Genomic DNA, 22,827 nt, shown 5'->3' with positions numbered 1-22,827 from the left:
GGGGCCAGGCCTCTGTTGAGGAGTGACAGGGGAGGAGTTCAGCCCAGGAGGTCAGAGCTGAGGTCTCCGCAGATGCCTGCAGTGAGAGTGGGCTGTACTGAGGAAGAGACCCCGGGCATCTGGGTCAACCATTCAGTCCTGATACACTGGAGTAAAGAGGATGTCTGATCACCAGAAGCTGAAGAAATGGACGTTGTAAACAGCCCATTGACTGTAACAGTCAAGTAATGAAGGTTTTGGTGGTTCCTGACCTAGGGACCTTATAGATAAATTGTTGTGCTTTAGAGGACTTTGAACAATGTGGGTCTCATGCAGAAATTTGTTTTTGTTTTCCTTTGGACACTTAACTGGTAGAAGTGATGAACAAAGCAAAGCTGGTGTCAGATCCCTTCTAACACGTTGGTCGAGACCTTAACGTCATTCGGTCCAGCGAGCAGGTGTGACACGTCTAACAGGAAGGCATTTCTGTCCTATAACAAAACCCAGTTAGGTTGAGATGCAAAATGGTAGAGTGGCAAAGTGAGATCAGTTGGCAAGTTTGACAATATTAATGAGAAAAGTTACTCTCTTGCCCGACTTTCTCGTGCAAAAGTCTCACGAGCAGCCACTCACGGTCGTTTCCCCAGAGCCAGCGTGAGGCCGTGATGACGAACGTGTGGGTTGTGGTTCATTTAGTCTAGTCTTACGTTCGGTACCCGAATTCAGCAAGAACAGAAGAACAGCATCTCATATCCAGAAAACTGTCCAAAGGGACCACTTGGAGCAGATGGCAGAGGCTGCCAGACGGCACACAGGCCGCCTGGAGGTCCAGCCACGTGAACCCCCAGTGGCTCCGCGGCTGAGCCGCTGAGGTTTCCATCGTGAGCTGAACGGGGGGCCCCCGTCAAAGCAGAAAGGCCTCAGGCCAATTACGCAACTAGCCAAGAGCCTCTGGCGGCCTCCGCATTTGTTTAGATAAAACTTGAAATCATCAGCGAGCTCTTGAGCCAAAGTCTGTCTCTGCGAGGAGAAAGTCAGACTGTGTAAACCTGCCTAGCGTCACGCTGTGTGGCCTCGGGACAAGTCCCGCCACTCCACCCCCAGAGGCGGGAGCAGCGTCGTCCTTAGAGAGACCTCTGGCTGTGTGTGGCCTGGTGCGGTCCTCACTGGCGGGAGGAAGGGTCACACTGAGGGTGGCCACCGGAGCCGGACCCAGTGGCCCGGCTGCCTTAATCTCACTGCCTGCCCGGGCCCCGTCCCCAGCCCCGCGTCAAGCCCCACCCCGCCCTTGAACCTGTAGAGGGGACGCTGATTGGCGGGGACTGGAGCTCAGGAGAGAAGGGGCGCTGCTAGCCTCTCCGTTCCAAGAAGATGACCTTTTGGACCCAGAAAGGGTAACTGGGCTCCAGCTGCCTTTATTCAAGGCGCTCAGAGTGCTTCCCACGTGTCTCGTTTATCCACGTGATGCCCCGAGAGGTAAGTTTGTTTGAGATTTCTGCACAGTTATGATTATGCCTATAGATTCGAGTCTCCATGTCATTCCAAACCTGGAGTCTCATCCCCATCTCACTTTTCCTAACATAACTAAACCCTTCGGGGAATGAAATGTCTCAGGCCTTAGCCTAGCCAAAGGGTGATTTTTTTCCCCCTCCCTTTTTCTGTTGTTGTTAAGTTTGATTTATTACGTCGCCTTCTAGCCAGGCTCAATGGATGGTCAGAATATTATAAATAATGTGGATTGAAAAGATCGTGCTGAAATGTTTATTGCATTCTTAGAGCACAGGGGATGGCGTGGAGAGCGTGGCCGTGGGGAAGGAGGGGCGTGAGGGGGGGGGGAAGGCAAATCTTGTTCTGAGGCCGTGTTGGTGTGTCCACAAAAGACAGCGCTCTGAAGGGAAGGCTCGTATATTGCAACCCGGCAATCAAGAATGCAGAACTGTTCCAGCGGGTGTAAAGAATATTCCTCAAGAATGCCAGGACCATAAGGAACTAATCATTAGACATCCCCCCCCCCCATTTCCTCACCCACGGTTCTCGCAGGGGGCTGCTAACAGAGCAGCCGCCACGCTTTATAAGTAGCTCCCCAGCATCCTGGCTTTGGGGCGCCCTCCAGGATGGGGCAGCTCTGTGTGCCTGAGGAAGTGCCTCCTTTGATTCAGCATCCAGTGCTTTAGCATCTTGAATCTCTGTCCTTCGGGTCCACTAGAAATACAAATGTTATCCGAGGTCAGGACCCCACCCGCACCCGGGAAATCAATGTCACGTCGGCCCATGGGCATCCAGTGATCACGTGTGAAGCTGAAATCACACCAGGCTCTTCTTCCTCTCTGGGGCCTTTCCTCAGGCTTCTGTGAAGAAGAAGGAGGGTCGAAGCTCCTTAGCAGTTAACGCCATCTGGGTCAACCTGATTCTAGATAGAAAAGTCTGGCAAACCAGTGGGATGGTGCTTTGAGTTGTTCTCTATTCTGAGCAAGGCCGTCTTTGGGCCACTCCAGGTGTGGTCCCACAGATCTCGGAACGTGGCGCTCTCTGTCAAGAGGAAAGGAGGCCGAGTAACATTGGTGTGGGACTGGGGGCAAGTGGGACTGGTGTGTCAAATACATCCCAGGCTACGCCCCTTCTCCACGAGGCTGTGTGTCGTCAGCTGGGCACCCCGACCCATCATCTTTGTGGTACCCAGAGAAAGCCACGGCTCTTCCTGTGCTGTTAACAGATGACACTTGATTTTGTGGTGTGGAGAACTGCCAGCCAGCGAGCTTTTAATCCTGATCTAAGCCAGTGGTTCTCAAATGTGAGCGCCGGAAGAATCACGTGCAGGGCTTGTTCACATCCAGCTTCCCGCCCCGCCCCCCGCCACCAGAGACCCAGACCCAGTAGGTGCAAGGTGGGGCCCCTGAAATTGCCTTTCTAACCAGCTCTCGGTGGTGCTCCTGAGATCACGCCACGAGTGGCACTGCTCTAAACATAAACGTAGCATTTCCAGCGTTAGGTAGTTTTTGGTAATAACTCTCTCAGGAATATCTACAAATGGCAGCTGAATAAAAGTTCCAGGGAATGAAGGAAATGTGGACTGGGGCTGTTCGGTGTGAAACAAAGAGGGTCCACTTGGTTGAAAATTGAGTCTAAATCATCTGTGTTGAAAGAAACCCATGAGCATCTGGTAAAATCCCAACATTTCACCAAAATGTACCTCTATTCATTTATTTGAGAGATAAGCATAGGATCTATTCTCTCCTAGAAGTTTATATTCAGATCACTGACCACTAATGGGCAGTATATTGATTTTGAGTTTGGCAGTACCACGTGTACTTACTTGTACCCCCTTGGCGTTCTTTAGAACCAATATTTTACAATAGCCTGTTTTATTGAGTTTATACTCGTTCATGCATTCGTTCGCTCATTTCTTTTCAGCACACGTTGATCACTTACTATATGCCAAGTACTGTTGTAGCTGCTAAAATGTCCACGTTAGCTACCACCAAGTAAAAATGCATTTGAAATCCTTACTACTGACGCTTAAAATACCAAGCAGTATTTGAATCTAAACAGTGAGGTGCTATCCAGTCAACCAGAACAAAAAATACGTACGTGTCGAGCACGTATTAAATGACATCTGTCCTGGGCATCCATGGATAGCATGCTGGTGACACAGACATGGAAACACGGGATCTGTCCTCTCAAAGCATTTCAGACCATCCAGGAGGTAAACCCTGAACCCAATCAGTTGTTAATTTCCCCAGGTATTAAGTCAGTTTCTCTAAGGCACGTGTTCAGTATGCAGGAGCCACCCAGGAAAAGCCGGTCCACAGACCGCCTTGGGCATGGGAGAGGTGGTGTCCCTGGGGGAGGGGATGGTTTTGAGCTGAGGCCCAGCACCGGTGTCGAGGTGCCGGCGGCGTGGAAGGCGGCGGAGGGCTCCGAAGCGACGCGAACAGTCCCTGCCAAGGCGCGGAGGTGTGAGAGAGGGCGGCATGTTGAGTGAGAGGCCAGGGTGGGAAAACTGGATCGTTTCTTTGGGAATGTGTCAGAATTCCGCTTTTTTATTTTGCTTTGAAATGATTTCTGAAGTATCTGACAGGCCATGTTGCACGCAAGCCAACGAACATTTCAAAGCCAAATCCGACATTTTGAATGGCCTCTTCTACTTTTTTTCAGAAGAGTGGAGAAGGAGAAGTTGATGACATCATTTCAGTATTGTCCTCAAACACCTTTTATCATCTGTGCTCACCACACACAACTGAAAGGCAGACACCCTGTGTGTTTGTGGACAGTGTGTGAGAGGCAGACACCCTGTGTGTTTGTGGACAGTGTGTGAGAGGCAAACACCCGGCGCTGGCCTGAACACACTCATGACACTCCGTGGCCATCAGGGTGCCTTTCTGTGGACTGCAGTTTTGTGGTCTCTCTAAGCCCCTTACACACTGACCACCTTCAGAGGAAGAAAGAAGGCAAGGACTTCTACCTGGATTCCCGGGCTCCTGGGCTGCCTTATCCTTGAAAGGGCCTTGGGCCACATGTCGTAGGCCACCCCTGCAGGCCGGTCCTTCAGATGAGCTGGTTCCTAATCTTTGGGCTCTACCGCCCTGAATCCTTGGGCCTCAGATACTTCTGTTCATTCTTTTTGCCAGTAGAATCCTTGCTCAACAATTTTTAGGCGGACCGTATTCTAGAACGTATGGCTGGGAATCTTGCCCATTTGTTTGTTTTTTGAGAAGTAGGATCTTTTCTTTATTTTTGGCTGCATTGGGCTGTGTTGCTGCGTGTGGGCTTTCTCTAGTTGCGGCGAGCGGGGGCTACTCTTCGCTGCGGTGCACAGGCTTCTCACTGCGGTGGCTTCTCTTGTTGCGGAGCACGGGCAGTAGTTGCAACAACTACAAGTAGTCTTAGTAGTTGTGGCTCGCGGGCTCTAGAGCGCAGGCTCAGTGGTTGTGGCGCACGGGCTTAGTTGCTCTGCGGCATGTGGGATCTTCCCGGACCAGGGCTCGAACCCATGTCCGCTGCTTTGGCAGGCGGATTCTTAACTACTGCGCCACCAGGGAAGTCCCGCCCGTTTTTGTTTTTTGTTTTTCAGTCGGCTCATTGGTGACCTCATTGACCCTGGGCACCTGTCAGAGCGGCATAGGGGCTTGGAGGGCACCAGTGACCACCCCATGTGTTCACGTAGGAACCCATGGTTTCCTGCCTCGCTGACAGTTGGCACTACTGAGATGGCGCCTTCCATCTGTGAAGGTCAAGTTTTATGGATCCTCAGATGATACGCTGTCCTTAGAAGGATGTCTTGGTCGTGAAGAATGTTAGAGAACAGTCCTGGGCGGAGGGGGCATCTTTGCCGGGGTCCCCAAGATGGCGGGAAGGGTACCTTCACTCCACAGAGTGAAGAGTCCTATGGTGAGACTGTGCCTTGGATGTGTGAGCTCTGCATCCTGACCGGTCCTGGGTATTTCCTACATTGAACTGCAAGCCCGCTGCTGCTTTGGGGAAGGGGCCCTTTTCCATGACCCAGTGCAGAGTGGCTTCCAAGTCTTTGTGGTCCTTACCCCACCCATCTTGGCGATGCCCGTGGGCTCACAACTCTCCTTCTACTAACGAGAAGCTAGCAGCTGACCAGGGTGCTGGATAGTTTCCATTCCATCCCTGCAGCCAAGCATCTCACTGCAGCGATAATTCACTGAATTCACGTCCCAAAGCTGAAAGAGGAGGCCATTGGGGCACTCTGGGTGGAAGACGCACATCCCTTCTGATAGAGCAAATATGACTTACATTTTATTGAAGAGCTCTTAATCTATTATTGGTTAATAAGTGTATTTTTATGTTTGCGCATATAGGCATGCATGCTGTTGGAGAATTTTGCATGAGCGTAAATTTCAAAATCTGTTTTCCTGGTAGATTCCCTGAAGAGTGACGTAGAGAAGATTTTCAAGAACAGTGTGGGAGCCGTATGTGGGCCTCCCTGAGTGGTCATGCCTGAGGGCGGGTGGCTGGCCGCATACCCCTTGGAGGCCCCTTTCTCCTGCGTGTTGGTGACGTGCATTGGTGGGGGGGGTGTGGACAGCACTGGAGGCTTTGGGGGTCACAGACGGGGCAGGCCAGGGTGCCTTCTGCCCGAAGGTTGAGGACCGTGAGTGCCACGTTTGTAGCGAAGCCAGTCTCCAGTAGGTGACAACAGCAGCCAGCGTCAATTGAGAACATGCAGTGGGCCAGGTCGCGTGCTCGGCACTAAACGTTTTTACCTTGTTGCGTCTCCATGACAACTCGGGGAGCTCAGGGTTAGCCTTCTCCTGATTCCAGGCTCAGAGGATTGGGTTCCTTCCCCAAGTGACAGAGCTGCGATTTGAACGCAAGCCATCTGGTGTCTCAGCCCACGTGCAGCTCTGGCTGTTACATTCTGCGGCCTCCCAAGGAGGGGAAGCGTGTGTTCACGCACACGCGTGTACACGCGCGTCTTCCATCCCTTTGCCGCACCACTGGGAAGTGACACGCGCGGTGCTGGGGGGTAGTGGAACAGAGAGCTTACGATCACTTAACGGTGATCACTTGAAAGCAGGGGTGACCGTCAGATCACAGTAGGGCTCGTTTTTCTGCCTCGATGTTGGGGACAGGCTTCACAGCCAAACTGAGGAACCAGGACATATGTTCTGGTTCTCTGGTAAAAGACTCGGCTCTTCAAGCTAAAGGACCACGTCTGGCTGCTCTCCTCAGCCCTTATTTTTCTTTTCTGCCACAGCTCTTAGCAGTCACCTTCCTTCTGCCCTCCCCACCGTGGCTCTTGGTTATATATAGTCCCTGTCACCTTGGGGGCCAAAGGAATGCTGAGACTAGGCAGGGGGCCGATACGGCCTCCAAGACACAGAGTGACTCTCCACCCAGAGCCCCAGGAACAGTGCTAGCCATCCCCACGTCAGCCAAAATGGATTGAACCGGCTCCTCCCAAACTTCGGGTGACATCTTGTGTCTACTCTGTCATCCGATTCCTACCACCACCCCCTGGCTTCCTCTCGACTTCAGCCCCCAGCTGGTGGCCAGTGCTCTGTAAAGTGAGAGGGCCCCTGGTCAAGGCAACAGCCCTCTGTTTAAGAAGCACACTTTCCACTGGGGCATGGAATTGTCAAAACCGGCCCCCCGAGGACGCGTGGCCACCCAAGCAGCAGTGCGCTGCCTCGTCACCCGGGCCACACTTCCCCACAGACCAAGCAGTGACAGAGCACACTGGCCGGGGTCCCCCTGCCCTGGCAAGTCCTTCCTCTCCAGCTCGCCTTTTCTACACTCCACAATAAGTCCCCTTTCTGTTTCCACTTGTCATTACATCACCCTTCATTCCAGCAAACTCTCGTCATGTGTTATTTCTACGCTTACATATTAACATTCAAGGATGGCAGTATCCTGACACCATGTAGGAAGGCACCTTAGTCTCACCTGCAGTATGTTTCCAGATCCCACCGTGGATGGCCGGTTTCTGGAAAGTGTTAGTACCCCCTCCCCCACGTGCTCCTGGAAGCTGAGGGAGAGGAGAGTATGCCTTTGAGCCCCCCCTTAGCCTGTAGGATAGGAAGAGATGGGCTGTGTTCCTCTTTCTAGCACTTAACCCCTTCTAGCTTTGGGGTTTTGTCTGTCTTCACCTGCTGCGCCCCCGACACACTCACACACACACTCACACACACACACTCACTCTCACAAATAGCAACTCAGTGAAGGCAGGAATGTCTGTCTGTCTTGTTCATTGCTGTATCCCCAGTGCCTGGTACCCTGCACATGTTCTATCAATGTTTGTTAAATAAATCAGAAGCCGAGAGAGAGAGAACCCAGAGGGCATCGGCATTGTTTCTGCTTTCCTCACCAAATTGGGAGTAGGGACCGTCTGTTTCATTTGCGGATTAAACATTGATGGAGCCGGCTCCATGTGTAATGTGTATAAAGGATACACGTGCCCAGCAGCAGTAATGGTGGCACGGGTGGCTCTTGTTAGGACTGTGGTGGCAGGAACAATGTGTGCTCGCCTGGGACCTGCTGGATCCAGACGGCCCATGGGCCGTACAGTGTGTCTGGGGAGGAGGGGTCCCTAAGGGGGAGGCTCTGAACACCTAGTTCACCCCATCCACGGTGTCCCTGTTAGCCTTGTTTACAGCGGGGCCTCTCCTGCCCTGACCTTTGCTCTAAATACCTCTTGCCCGAGAACTTGAGGGCAGCTTTTCTTCACTTTGATTCCTCGGGACATCTCTAGCGAATCAGAGGATACTTGCAAGGTGATAGGATATGTGACTGTGAATGAGAAGAGTTTGGCCTCTTAATGGTGACAGCTGTTTCAAGTGGGACCTCGGCCCATTCAGAGTAAGGTGCTAGATGCAGCACAAGACGGTAGGCTCCCAGGAGCTATGCCTTTGCACCGTCCTTTCAGCGCTCAGCCAGTAAGGCGAAATTGTTCTCGTGTGACTCTGATACTTTTACAAATAATTAGAGACGAATAGCTGTTCTTGCTGATGGTGTCTCTACTGAAGGATCTTGGTTGCAAGTAAGAGGGAATGACTCTGGCTCGTTTAGGTTAAAGAACATGTAATTTATTTGAACGACGTTGGGTTACTTGCAAGAATCTAAGGGATGATGGGGCCAACCAAGTCTCAGGAAGGGTCGGAAGATGGGCAGGCCTGGGACCTTCCAGCCGGAGTTGGTAGAGCACCCCTCCGGAGCGTCCCCTTGACTGTGGCTGAACCCCAACTCTGTCAGTCCAAAGTCACAAAATTCCTGGAGGAGAAAGCCTGGTTCGCTTCACTGGCTCCACCGCTAGACCCACCAGCTGTGTCTGTAGGAGCAAGTTGAACAGACATGGCCACTGCTTCCTCCCCTGCCAATAATATGTTCCTTTGAGGTTTGAGACGCAGACACTCAGTTCAGATCTACCACCGAGTAGCCTTTGCATCTTGGCCAAATGATTTGCTTTAAACAAAACACAACAGATGGGTAAGCATTTGATGTATTGAGAAAGCGTCCTCCTGATCGCCGCCCCTCCCTGCGTTTCTCTACCTGAGTTAGGACTTCAGCAGCAGCGCCTTCCTGTCACCTTGCCCGTTGTCCCTAATTGATGCCAGGTGATGCTTCCCAGTCCGTAGGGCCCAAACGAAGGGGTTTGCAATGGTGAATCCATAGCCTGACTGGAGCCATCCAGAAATCTTCTGATACTTCATCGAGAGGGAATTGTCAAAACAAGGTACCCATGACCGAGCTCCTGACCGTGTTTTCAGAGACACTTGAATTTCTGCCAGACTCTAGCCGGGTTCACGTTCCCAGGGGTACCAGTGCAGCACGTTGAGAGGGTGTTGCTTCGCGGATGTCGGTGCGCCGGAGAACTGGCATTAAATGATTGACTCGACAGCTCGTCATCTGCTGATACGAAGGATTACGTGCTTACAGTTGAATCCTGTTGAATTATGGCGATCGCCGGGCTGAACTTATTTCAGGCACGGGAAATGAGTAACACTTTAAGAACAAAGATGGGACCTAGAAACTAGTCAGCACTTTCTGTGCAGGAAGCAACAGTAACGGCTGAGTTTTTACACAGCCCCTCCAGGGAACGGTGTCTTCTGCGGGGGGTTTAGTTTTGTTTTGGGGAGGCAGGGGTGGGTCGACTTTCTGCCTTTCTCATGAGACCGGGAGACCCGTAAAGAGATGACGTGTATCTTTGCCCTGTCGGACCTGACCCGCAATGAGGACTCAGTAGGTCGTGTTGAGTTTGGTTCTGGTGTGGGTAAATCTAACTCGCTTGGGCAGTGCCCTCGGCCAGGGCACTTGACCAGCAAGTCTGACCCCTCCGTTGGGAACTGATTTGCCCCGGGCCAGGGAGATGAGCTCTCAGGTCCTCACGCTGGGTGTCCATGAGCCGGGTGTCAGCCTCACCACTCCCATGGCTATGACAGGGCCACCTGACGCCCAGCAAGGCCCTCATTCCTGGAGCCCAGACCCCGTGAGCCCGCCTTTCACTAGGCCTCCATCCGGCTCCTCTGCCCTGTCTCTTGCAGTCCTAATTCTTTTTAATTTCCTGTTTCTAGGCAAGTCCTTTTTCCCTCCTCCCCACACCTCCTCTCGGGTCACCCTCCCTGCTTCCTGCTGAGAACCGCGCTGCCTCTGGCCCCCAGATGTGTCTCTGCACCGCTCTCCTCTCCCCAGTCAGCTTCCTACTCTTCAGAGTTTTTCTATTTACACAAAGCAGGACCTCCTGTCCGCATTGAAATGGGGTGCCCATCCGGGGCCTGGGGGGGATGAGCGCTCCCCACGGGGCCTGGGCCCTCAGAGGACGGGGGTGAGATGCCAGCGCCAGGAGGGTGCCTCTTCCCTTCCCACATCACCTCAGCACAAATCCAGCCCAGGCACGCTCAGGGGCACCAGGCTCATCCCTCCAAAAACGCATTTCGGAGAAGACCCCAGCTCTCACCCTCAGGAAGGTGGCACTTTCCAGAATGGAGGCAGTGTCGGCACCCGTGTGTGCCAGGCCCTTGGCCGGGGAGCGTCACGTAACCCTCCCGCAGCCTGGGGACACGTGTGTCGGCCCTGTGGACGTGGAACACGGAGGCATCGAGCGGCCAGCTCGCACGGGTCAGCAAGGGGCCGGGCTGGGGTCGGCAAGTCCTCCCCGTGCCCGGCGCCGTGTGCATAGGCTGTGACCTTGTCGAAAGGCAGAGACACAAACGCCGTCACAGACACATTCCGTCGGCGTGACATAAAGCTGCGGGAAAGTTAAGATCTGTGCGATTCCAGTTTTCTTTGTTTTCAGTCAGAACCGAAACAGGCGCATCCTAGGCATGTTCTTGGCCCTCTGATGTATTTCTCTGAGGGGCTGTGCCGTCACGGCTGGCTCACAAGCCCTGGCATTCCCCCTCGCGTGGCAGGACCTCCGAGGGCCCCCAGGTTGCCTCCTCCCACCCTGATGCTCCATCCCAGCCGGTCCTGCGGCTCCTCCCGCCCTCGCGGGCTCTCATTCAGCCCCGAGCCCCGACTTTCTCACCCAGAGACTGGGGGAAATTGTCGTTCTACCAGCTTACTGCCCGACGGTGAGAAGAATATTGGGATCTGAGCACGTGTACCCTGTGGCAGAACGGGAGCTCTGACGTTTGTACTTCTTGCCATGCTGTCACTTTCATCATCATTGTCATTCGTGCCACCACAGCTAGAGTGCCCAGGCTCCCCGGCCCCCGAGTCCCGCTCTGCCCATCCCCCCGCGTGGCGGGATGTTTCCCGATGTCGGGCACGTCTCTGGAGCTCCCTTGGGCCCCCTGCACACCGTCTAGGTCCCCCTTTGGGTATGCTTTCACCGTCTCCCTCTGCTGCTGGCAACCCTGTCCTCAGCGCACACCCTTGCCCTGCCCTTCCTCCAAGGCCTTTCACGTTTCACTTTCCCGTGGCTTCTCTCGCCTGGTGCCCACAGCCCGTGTTTCGCCCGGCACAGCCGCCCTTCCTGTGGCTAATAACCGACACGGATGCTGCCAGATACTCGCGTCCCACCTTTCCTGGATGCCCCCGTCATCGCCCCCGGGCCTCGGCTAGAACTGGGCTGGTTCTCAACTAAATGCCACCCGGGCATTCCCCTGTTTCTGCCCCTCTTCCTTCTCTTCTGGAACGAATGGCTTTTTATTTCTGTTGTTAAGCCAGGGGGCCGGCTTGCTCATCTGACGCACGCGAGGCACCGGTCGGGGGCCGTGGGTTGTACAAGGAGTCAAGATTACTGTCATCACAGCCGCCATTTATGGAGTGCCAGTTATGATCTAGAAGTTTTATATCCTTCATTTTATTGAATCCTCGCAGCAAGCTTAGGAAGTTGATATTTTTAGGCTTGTTCTACAGATGGTGGAACCGAACTCAGAGTTAGGGAACTTTCCCGACATTTCATAGCTAGAAAGTGGACATGTTTGAAGTCAGGTCTCCCCGAGTCCCCAGACCAGTGCCCCTTCCGCCACATCAGACCGCACGGTGCCTGCTTTTGGAGATCCTGTGACCTAAGGAAAGAAGCGTGTATGAGTAAGATAAGAATTGAAAGATGGAGGCCAGTCATTGGAGAGCAGTGGCCTGGCTGTGAGCGTCTCTCTGACCCCAGGGAGGCGAGGTCTCTGTGGAGGAAGTGGACTCCGCCCTGGGGTGGGGTGCGAAAGGGATGAGGGTGCAAGCAGAGGCGGCAGGAGGATGGGTGGAAGGTCTGTTGAGGAGATGGGGGAGCCCGCTGGAGCCGCAGAGGAAGGTTTACCCGCCAGCGGAGAAAGGAGAGCCTGGCGGGATGGGCTGAGTGCCCAATAAGAAAAGAACCAGATTCAGCAGATCAGAGATGACTTCTGCACAGTATTTTGATGAAAGCACAGTTTGGGGAAAATTCAAATGTGGAACTGTGGTGTGAAATAGATTCACGAGCGGGGAGAGACCAGAGGCAGGCCCCCAGCCCGGCCGAGTCGCCAGGTGGGCTGGAGGAAGGCGGCCCGTGCCCGCGCCCCGCAGCCGACGAGACGCAAACACGGCTCCCGAGTGGGCAGGTGTGGGCCGAGGGGTGAGCGCAAGGGGAACTGCCATTCTTCAGCCCTTCAGTTTGAAAGTCAGAATGTCAATATGTTCACCGTCTCTGCACGGCCTCTACTCTTTTCTCAGCTTATTTGCCTAGTAACGGGATTAAAGGGAACATTTACATGAACTTTTGAAAGCCAATATTCCGGTTTTGTCTCTTCTTCTCCGATGCCCTCCCGCAACTCAGGAGCCGGCTGCAAAAAGATCTGTGTGATCCGTGAGAACCCTGGTTAATACATAAGCAAATGTCACTTACTGATGGGCACAACTGGGGGAAAAAACAGCTCCAGGGGTCTTTCCTAAATGTCCTCTGTGGGTCCTTAGAGGCTGCATGAGAGCTGTTTGTGGGCCCTGATCCTTCCAGTGTGAAGAACAAAGCAGACAGTAGGAGAATATACAGTTTGGTTCCAAACAACCAACCACAGCTGGCAGCCAGTATGGCTTTCCTTGTGATGAGCAAAAACCAGATAAAAAGGCTTCGATAAAACTGGCCGTTGTATCCCCCTCCCTCCCGCCACCTCGCCCCTCCATCCCCCACTCCTCTCCCTCCCTCCCTCCCCTCCCTCCCCCTCCCCTCCCCTCCCCCTCCCTCCCTCCCTCCCCCACTCCTCTCCCCTCTATCCCCCACTCCTCTCCCCTCCATCCCCCACTCCTCTCCCTCCCTCCCTCCCCTCCCCCTCCCTCCCTTCCTCTCCCCTCCCTTCCTCTCCCCTCCCTCTCCCCTCCCCTCCCCCTCCCTCCCTCCCCCACTCCTCTCCCCTCTATCCCCCCACTCCTCTCCCCTCCATCCCCCACTCCTCTCCCTTCCTCCCCTCCCTCCTCCTCTCCTCCCTCTCCCCTCCCCCACTCCTCTTCCCCTCCATCCTCCCTCCTCTCCCCTCCATCCCCCCTCCTCTCTCCTCCATCCCCTCCCTCCCCTCCCTCTCCCCTCCCCCACTCCTCTTCCCCTCCATCCTCCCTCCTCTCCCCTCCATCCCCTCCCTCCCCTCCCTCCCCTCCCTCTCCCCTCCCTCACTCCTCTCCCCTCCTCCCCCCCATCATCAGTGAGCATTAGGAGCCGCTACCCACGCTCCGCTGTGGCAGAGGTGTTGGCATCACAGCCTCCGTAATTTGCTGGTTTCCAGTGTTTCACTGGAAAAAATACGGACCATGAATCCCGATGGACAAGCTTCAGCAAACACAACACTGTCCCTGAGAGGCCGTGTTCCACATCCTTCCCCCGTCTGCAAAGGAGTTTTTCTTTCGTCTTTTGGTAATTGCCGTGAGCTGGACTTGTAGATATTATAAGTGGTTGAGTAATACTCATCTGGTAAACTGACCAAAGGAAACGGACGGTTTTTTCCACTCTTGGAGCTCTGGTATCCCAGGCCTGCCCCTGAAAGGGACACTTGGGGATTGGAAGGGAAAATCTGCCCTGCCAGGTGCCAGCAGGCCCCGCGCAGAGCTGAGTGATGTGTGCAGGAAGGCTGCCGGCGTCCGCAGCCTCGCCCGGTGTTTGTGTGCTGGGTTTGGGGGCAAAGAGCATTCATTGTTTCAGAAGTTGGTAGGTTCCCAGAAGCTCCACTGTCTTTCCTGGGTCTGAAATGTCCAACATTTCCTTAGCCGGGGGCGGGGGCGGGGGATGGAAGACTAGACCCCCTGAAGTTTAAGCCCTACTCTGAGGCAAGAGAAAGAAGTTCTCTCTGTCACACATGACGGAATGCTTTTCCTGTTCTTCCCGTGGCCAGTGGCCATCGGTGGCTTGGTGTCCCTCGTTCTCTAAGCTGGAACCACCTTCCTATATCTGAAGTGTTGGGGGCTCTTCCCTGCCTCTGCCTTTAAGGAATAGCAACCCCTCTGTGTTTTGCGTGGTGGTGGTGTGGTGGATTTTCTGATGATGCCTTTTGGTGATACTTACTGAAGTATCTGTAGATGAAACGTGTGGGAGTTGCTTCCAAAATATACACCAGGGACAGGGAGCGGGTGAGGGTATAGATGAACCCAGATCGGCCACGAACCGACCCCTGTTAAAGCTGAGTGGTGAGAGTTCACCACAGCTCCTTAGACTCTCCCGTCTACTCTTGTATTTGTTTCAATTTTCCCACTATAAAAAGTTGCCCAAAGGAAGAAGCAAAGAAATGGAAAAGGGAAAAAAAAAAAAGAGAAGAAACTCTTTATCTCAGTTTTCCAGCCCAAAGACACCTGGGCCTCCCCTCCCCCCCATAAACCCCATGCTGTGTCGGGAATCAGGATCCCCACCCCCACCCCCACGAGACAGGCCCCAGGGGTAAGAAAGGGTAAGAGCCTGGCCTGAGGGCTCCATCCCACCTGGATTCCAGTCCCAGCTCTTCCTCTCACCAGCTGTGGGGCATTAGGTAAGAGAGTTAGTTTTCTAGAACTTCAGTTTCCTCATAAAAAAACAGACAAGAATTACCTGTTGCTGAGACCCGAGCAAGGCAACCTGGCCCGCTTTGAACAGTCCACGCACGCCGTGGCTCAGCTCTCCCTGGCTTTGAAAAGACCCTTGGTTTCTCTTTCCGAAGCATCCTTCAGAGGGGAGAGACTCCATTCAAGGAAGGTGCTAGAGCTGTGTTCACATTCCAGAAAAGCCCAAGTTCTACTCTCTGACCCAGAAGGATCCACAGGGCTGCAGCTGGCTTTGGCTTATCCCTGTCACCTGCCTCCTCAGAATAACTTCTCAGTTGACCCTGGGCGCACCCCGGTTTACTTAAACCTGCTGGAAACCTCCTACCCAGAGGACCCCTGTTTGCTCCCAAAGGGTTTGAAATGTCAGTCTTATTTGTCGTTGGTCTCAAAGTCCCACTTTTCATCTTTGGACAAGAAACCAAGTTTATCACATATTATCAAGTTACAGTCTCTGGTGAAGGGCGAGACTTCACCAGACTTCAGCAGGTGAAGGGCGTTTCATTTTTCACAGGTCTTGTGGACCCCGTCGTACCTTTCCCGTGGCACCGTTTGTAGAACTCACGGTTTCCGTGGTAGATAATCAGCGGCTGAAAGAGGAATCACCGTATTGACGATGGTTCCGATAGGGCCTCCACACTGTGCCCACGCTGCGCTGTGAACCGTCTCCGAAGTGCGGGAGCTTTTCCCCATCCCCCTGGGTTCTCTGCGGGGTTTGTAACTGGGATTGACCATCTTTTGAAGTTTCCCTTGGACTCAACGCACTTTCCTAGCTCCGCTCTCCCCGTTGCTTTACCTCCTTCTGTGTCCTTCTCGTTGGTGCCTGATGTTCCTTCCAGATACTCAATGCATTTATTCGTTTAGAGCAAAAAGAATGTCTCGTGCCTCTCTCGTGTGCCAGGCCCTGCCCCAGGCACAGGGGACGTGGTGGTGAACACAGTCCCTGCCATAGACGCTCACGTGCCAGTGGCGGATGTAGAGAGTAACTGACTGAGGACCCAAATCGTGGTTGAAGAAGGGTCACTGCAGAGACAGAAGGAACACGGTCCACTGCAGGTCACGAAGGAGTTCCTGGAGGATGGGAAACTGATGCTGAGTTTTGGAGGATGAACAGGGATTAGACTGAGAGGGACAGGAAAGACAGCACGGGTCCAGGCCGGGAGGCAGGAGGGTGCAGGGCACGTCGGAGGAACCGAAGTCAGGATGGCCCGAGCACAGGACACCGTGTGGCTTCACGGGTCGCAGGGGGCAGATGACGCAGGGCCTTCAAATGCCATGAGGAGTGGGGATTCTAAGCCGTTGGACCGTTTTGAGCCAGGAAGCAACCTGATCTGATTTCCATTCCAGCTCAATTGTGGGGAAAGGATTGGGTAAAGGGAGCGGCTGGTCAGTCCTTGCAGTGACCCAAGCAGGAGATGGTGGTGACTATGATGCCTGAGGCTGCTTCCATCGGACCGCAGGCTCCACGCGCAGAAACTCAAACCCGATGTATGGTTTCTCCTTCCCAGCCAGTTACCGCTCTTGATTTCTTTGTCCTGCTTTTCTCATAATCGCCCTGATTTGAAAATTCAGGGCCACTCATATGGGCCTCCCCTTGGGCCATCGCAGCCTTGGTCCAGAACCCGGGCCACACAGGCAGCCTCTCAGCCCCACGCGCCCTCCCAGCCCCAATCCTGGCTGAGCGTCGGCGGCAGGACTTCTTCCTGAGCCACCACTCAGCCCGTCTTCTCCCCTTTCCTCAGAAACGCAGTCCTCCCCCTTGGCTTTAGGATAAGCCTGGGCTCCGGAGGGCCAGCAGTGGCCCCTGACGCTTCACCTCGGTCTGTCTGCTTCCCTCGTTTTCACTGTTTTGTAAGGAAAAAGATTGCAATACGAACCTTTCCCCCAGCCAAGAAGCAGTGGGATTCCTGCCCAGGTGGAGCCTTCGGTCAGCCTGGAGGTGTTTCTGGAGGCAGAAACACATGGAGGCACGAAAAGATGTGTTCTTCCACTCTGGCAAGAAGGTGGACTGAGAGAATGTTCACTCGACAGCCACACACACCCCCACCGCCTTACTACAAGCATCTTGAAATGCTAGATGAAATATTACAACACCCCCTAGAGTGTTAACGGATGGCTGAATTTACAAGGAAGAAAGGAAATCCCAGATGAAAGAAATGGAGGGAGAGCCAGAGACCAGCACCTAAGTGAGACCATCCGTGGCCACAGTGACATAGAACAGGGTCGGCAGATTCTGTGAAAGGCCAGCCAGTAAGTGCGTTAGGTTTTGCAGACCCCAGACAGCGTGACACATCTCCTTTTTCTTTTTTGACAACCCGGTAAAAATACAAAAACCACTCTTAGCTCATGGGTTACATAAAGCAGACCACAAGGGACTTCCCTGGTGCCGCAGTGGTTAAGAATCCGCCTGCCAATGCAGGGGACGTGGGTTTGAGCCCTGGTCCGGGAAGATCCCACATGCCGTGGAGCCCGTGCGCCACAACTACTGAAGCCTGCACGCCTACAGCCCGTGGTCCGCAACAAGAGAAGCCACCACATATGAGAAGCCTGAGCGCTGTGATGAAGAGTAGCCCCCGCTCGCTGCAACTAGAGAAGGCCCACGTGCAGCAACGAAGACCCAATGTAGCCCAAAATAAATAAATATTTTTAAGAAAGAGGCACGCTTGTGGCAAGGCTAGAGGGAAAAAATGGATGCACGAACAGGTGGTGTGAGAAGTAAAAAGGACTGAGATACAGCATAGTGTTTAAATCATAGGAGAATATGATGAACAATCTTATACCAGTACTTTTGGACACTCAGAAAAAATGGGCAATTTCCCAGAAAAATATAATTTAACAAAACTGACTCAAGAAGAAGGGGAAGCAGAATTCCCAACGTGGGGAGCTGTCCGAGTGTGGCGTGAGTGTCGAAAACACCTTGAGCGGCTATTCATTCATTCATTCAACCATTGTGTATTAAGTCTCCACACCAGGCACTGTTGTAGAAAGCTGGCGATGCAGCAGTAAATAAAATAATCAGAACTCCACACGCTATGTCCATTCTGTCCAGCAGAACTTTCTGTGAAGATGGAGATGTTCTCTGTTGTCTGTCTGATAGGGTAGCCATTGGCCACATGTGGCTCTTAAGCTCTAGAAGCCTGACGTGGCCAGTGGTTATCTGGTAGCCAATAAGATCGATAACGTGTTAACGGCTTCGTGTAAGAGAATAAACTGCTAAACCTGGGGACCCTGAGCTTTCCCGAAACAGGTCCTCAGTCTGAGGTGGGCAGTCCTGGTGGCCAAACAGCCACGTGACCCTGACTCCCCTGTTACTTGTAGAGCATTTTCACGTGCTTCACCTCATCTCTTCACTCCCCTCTCGGGGCCTTCATTTAGCGAGCGCTTGCGCCATCGTGGCTGGGCCCTGTGTCTGATACGCCACCACCGTGCTGGCCTCCGGGGTGTAGGAGGCACTCATCACCCACCAGGGAAGTCGGCGTGGAAGGCAGTGAGCGCGTCGGGTGAAGGGGCCGAGTCCTCCTGGGCCCTCCCTCTTCATCAGCGTTGCAGGGATGGGCGTGGTGAGTCCAGCCGCGTCAGCTGGGGGAGACGGGGCGGGCTTGGCGGGCAGAGCTGGACACAGGGAGCAGACTGGCCGGGAGGGCCGATGCTCTTCTTTGTGGTCCCCAGCCAAGAAGTTGAGGAAGTAAAACTAGAAAGTGTTAATACAAAAAAACTTAAAGAAAAAGTCTGTCAGAATTTTTTACAGAGGGGTGCCAAGTATCTTGGGCTCAAGAAGGAAAGCTAAAGCCATGTGGATAGGGGAGAAAATGGATTCTAGAATCAATATTTCTTCATAAACACCAAGCCCTTTGCTTTATCAAGGCCTCATCAATGCAAACAGAAAACGGGGCCGAGCTGTGCACAGAAGCTGGAGCGGGGGGCTAAAAGGGGAGGCCCCAGCAGGTCAGGAACGCGGGCACTTTTCCGGCACAACTCTCGAGGTGGCAAGATGGCGACTCTCCGGTGTCCCTGGAGCCCCTCCCGCAGGCTCCAGCCTGCAAAACCAGAGGCCGCTGACAGGCCCCCCACACCGGGGCTCCCTGGAGAACTGCATCCACTGTCTCTCGGAAGATACCTCACGGGATGGGTGATGCCCGTCTGGTGTGAGTCCTTATAGGGGGTCTTGTATGCTTCTGTTTTCCAGGGATGATAACAGTGATTCTGTTGCTGCTCGTGGCTATTGTGGTCGTTGCAGTCTGGCCTACTGACTAGTGGCCGTCAAGGGACCACCAGCCGGGACACCTGCCAGTGATGGAGTCAAGTTCAGCATCCTCTTGGTGCCTGAAAGCCTCTCTCAATAAATTCCCGCAAAGCTCTGAACTCCTGACGTGCGTTGCTTCAGCAAAGGCAGATCGTGTGGCAGCTCCAGAGAGCTGCCGGGGTATTGGGCAGTGTGGCCCTTGTGGGTTCTGCCTTGGTCACTGGGCTGCTAGCCCAAGGTCCCTCAGTGGTCACTGCCCTGTGGCTGCTGATGGATTCCGGCCACCCCACAGCGTGCTGGGCACCCCGGGGGGACGATGCCGAATTCCTAGGCAGCTTGTGACCTCGAGTGTCTAGTCTGCTCGGGGAAGTCATGTGCCCATGTGGGAGACCGGTGAACAGCCAAGGCCACGTGTGTCCAAGAGGGAGGAAGGAGTGACATGAGGAAGGAGAGACACGCAGGCACGCGCCTCTGGGCAACTGCCGCCCGCCTCACTGCCCAAGTCCCCCCCGCCCCAGGGCTCGCCAGCCCTACTGGTGGAATAGCTCGGGACTCGACTCTAGGAACTCCCTTCAGATCTAGAAGCGTGTTCTGGTTTCCTCCTCGGTGTAGTAAACCCATCTCCCCAGGCTGAAACATCCCGTACGCAGCCGGAATCGAGTCTGATGAATCTGATCAGGCAGGAAGGTACCGTTTAGGGTTCAGAGGAAGGTGTGACTGATTAGGCAGGGAGGAGAACAGTACCTTTATTTGGCTCCTAAACTGGCCCTGACAACCTTGTGTGTGCGAGTGTGCACTGCACGCGTTGCACACGTGTGCACGTGCGTGACGGCAAGGGCAGACGCGTGGCCGAGGCCTGCGAAGGGTGCCAGGCGCGCGGGAGCGGCGGTGAGTCCGGGTTGGAAGGGGCAGAGGGCCAAGCTTCGTGCCCTCCCTCCTGGCCAAGCGGAAGGCGGGCCGGGCCGGCGGGCCATGCTTTGCTCTCTGTGGCTCCAGGGCAAAGAATTGGTGATGAAAAACTAGGGCAGTTTCCAAGCACAAGATTTCCCTGGAAGAGGAGAGATCGGGCAGCTGGGAGGGGGCTCCCGGGGGGTCTCCCGTGGATTTCCTAGAGACTGTGGGCGGCTGCTCTCCAGAAGGCATGACCTGACCCATCTCACCGCATCCTCCCTCCCCGGGGAGCCGAGATAGGCACCAGCAGGACCGCGCTGCAGACTGGCAACCCGGAGACTCCAGCGCACAGCGAAGACCTGGCTCCAGACTCCAGGCCTCCGTCAGGGGAGTCGAGGTTCTGTGCTTGGTCAGTTGTAAGTCGCCGCAAAGGCTGGGTGGCCCTATTCCCAGTAGTTCCCCGCTAGAGGGGCCAGGTCACTACCAGGCCACCTGGGCAGCCCCGCTGCCACCTGGTGCGTGTGTGGCGGTGACACGCGGCACTCTTCTGGGAGGTGGTCTAGCCCTGGACTCCGCTCCGGGTCAGCTGGGACGGCGCTGCAGTCACAGTCACCCAAATCCGAACCACCTCACTCCATCCCCAGCGTCGGTGCCTCCCTCCTGCTGCCCGTCCACGCAAGTCAGCTGGGGGCCCAGACCCGGGCTGCTGGGACAGCCACGCGGGCTGTGGCCGAAGAAAGGGGACTCTGGGAACGCTCTGCCCAGAAGGGAAGCCGTCGCCTCTGCTCGCAGCCCCCTGGCTGGACTCACCTCATGTGCTCAGCGAGAGGACCGGGAGGCACCCAGAGGCAGAGAGCCTGAACTAGGCAGTGCCGCCCGCTGACAGCCACGCCCCTCGCCAGCAGTGCGAGCGCGAGCCAGATACCCTTCCGTGCCTCCGTTTCCTCCTCTAGAAAGTGGAGAGAACACAGCTTCCTGCCTCCGGGGCTGACTGCGAGGGTCGGGTGAGCCGGCACGCGGCAGCACGGAGCACCCCGAGGGCCTCAGCTGACAGCGGGTTTGCTTCCGACCCGGTGCCCACTGACCTCCAGGGCTGCCAGCACGTGCAGAGCAGGCGAGGCCCTGGGAGCCGTGTTCAGACTGGCGGTGGCCCAGGGACGAGGGCAGGAGCGGGGCAGCCGTGAGCAGGAGACACGCCGTCGGGGGTCGGGACGGGGAAGCACAGGAGAGAACGCGGAGGCAGGCTTGTGTCGGGAACCAAGACGCTGTGCTCCCGAAGGGGCCGGGCCGGACGGGGGCCAGGCGCCTGCGCACCCTAAGGCGCCCTGGGAGGCACTTTCCGCGGGGGCAGGGCGGTTGCCAACGGATCCCCCAGTGGAAGATCAGGCATCCGCAGAGCACATCGTTCAGTCTTGTGCCAAACCCCAAATCTGTATAAACAGCGTCTCCTTGGATCCCCCCACTTTGGGGCTCACGGGAGGAGGCACTGAAGGTCTGTTTGACTTTCTCACCTCCCCTTGCTCAGCATGGAGCCCCGGCAACTCGTGGGGGGTCTTTGAACCAGAGCCACGGCGGCCTGGCTCGGCCACACGGAAAGGCCTTTCCGAGCCAAACGCTCAGCCGATGTCCGCACACAGCGGCTTCTGTTCTTTTGACTAAGTGGGCTCTAGGCATGGCCCAGCCCTTCCTAGCCGGGTGACCTGGACCTGCAGGCAGGGGAGGGGGTAAGAAGCTGGTGGGGTGAGACCGTGAGGACCTGCCGTCCAGGCCTGGGGTGGTGCCGGGCAGGGAGGCTCCCCATTTTGGGAGATACCTACCCCACTCTGAACTGAGGGGCAGCCCAAAATTGCCGAGGCATCCCGAGCGGCTGGGATGGGCCCCCCACCCTGGGGTCATGTGGCATTTTCCAGCTGGGTTTGGCCAGGCCTGGTTTCCCCCTTCAATGGCGTCAGGCCCAAGGTCCCAGGCGGCCGGCAGGGCTCTGGATCGGCGGTGTGAGCAGTTAGTAGTACCCCAAGCGTAGGGAAGAGAGGCACGACCCGTCACCTTGGGTGCGTTTTCGATGAAAGTAAACTTTATTAAAATAACGTCATAAGTACTGTTTAACTGACGATTAATTAGAAGCATTTAAAGTCTGGATACTATATAAAGAAATCCAGATAGCTGGTTACCACGGGTACTTTTGTTCCACTGCAATGTCATTATAATTAATAACTGTAACCAAACCTTAGTTTTCATTAGCCCCAGGACACTCCGCTGTGCTCCCGGCAGGGCCCTGGACCCTCCTCGCACGGGGCTGCTGCAGGATTCCCGACTGTCCCTCTGCTCCAAGGACTGTCAGGTTCTCTCCTGACCAGTGCTCTGACGACCACCAGCCGGCCTGTAGCCGGTACTCCTGCCTCTCCAGTTCCGGGCTTATACCGAGAGTTCTTTGTGTGGATTAGTGAAAGATCATCTTTTATCTAGTTGGGTTTTCTAGCCTAGCCCTGCTGAAGGTAAGTGCGGTTTTCCCCCCTTTATTTTGAAAAGTGGGCCAAGACTCGTCTTTCCTCTAATTGCTTCTTATGGTTTCAGAGTTCTCCCACCTCCATGCCAGTAACAGAAAGCATTTGCCTCTTTCCAGAAGTGACTTGCTGTCCTGTTGAGTCTCCAGTCTGATAGAGTATTTGGATGGATTAACTCATTGCTTTATTTCTCACACTGGGTCTGTCCGTCCTTTTTTCTTTTTTTAAATAGATTTATTTTTATCTTTGGGTGCGTTGGGTCTTCGTTGCTGTGCA

General features: G+C 54.8%; 1 protein-coding gene across 1 annotated transcript in view; it reads left to right on the top strand.

Annotated features, from left to right (window-relative positions):
* STX8 (syntaxin 8) overlaps nt 1–19,271 on the top strand; it is a 240,326-nt gene extending 221,055 nt beyond the window's left edge. The window contains exon 8 of the mRNA XM_065897507.1: nt 19,100–19,271. Within this exon, the coding sequence (XP_065753579.1) occupies nt 19,100–19,167 (68 nt within the window). The 3' untranslated portion in view covers nt 19,168–19,271. The remainder of the gene's footprint in view (nt 1–19,099) is intronic.
* The last annotated feature ends 3,556 nt before the right edge of the window (nt 19,272–22,827 follow it).

Source organism: Phocoena phocoena, chromosome 19 (genome assembly GCF_963924675.1).
Source record: "Phocoena phocoena chromosome 19, mPhoPho1.1, whole genome shotgun sequence".
Classification (NCBI taxonomy): domain Eukaryota; kingdom Metazoa; phylum Chordata; class Mammalia; order Artiodactyla; family Phocoenidae; genus Phocoena; species Phocoena phocoena.
This window is presented reverse-complemented; position numbering and strand designations above follow the sequence as displayed.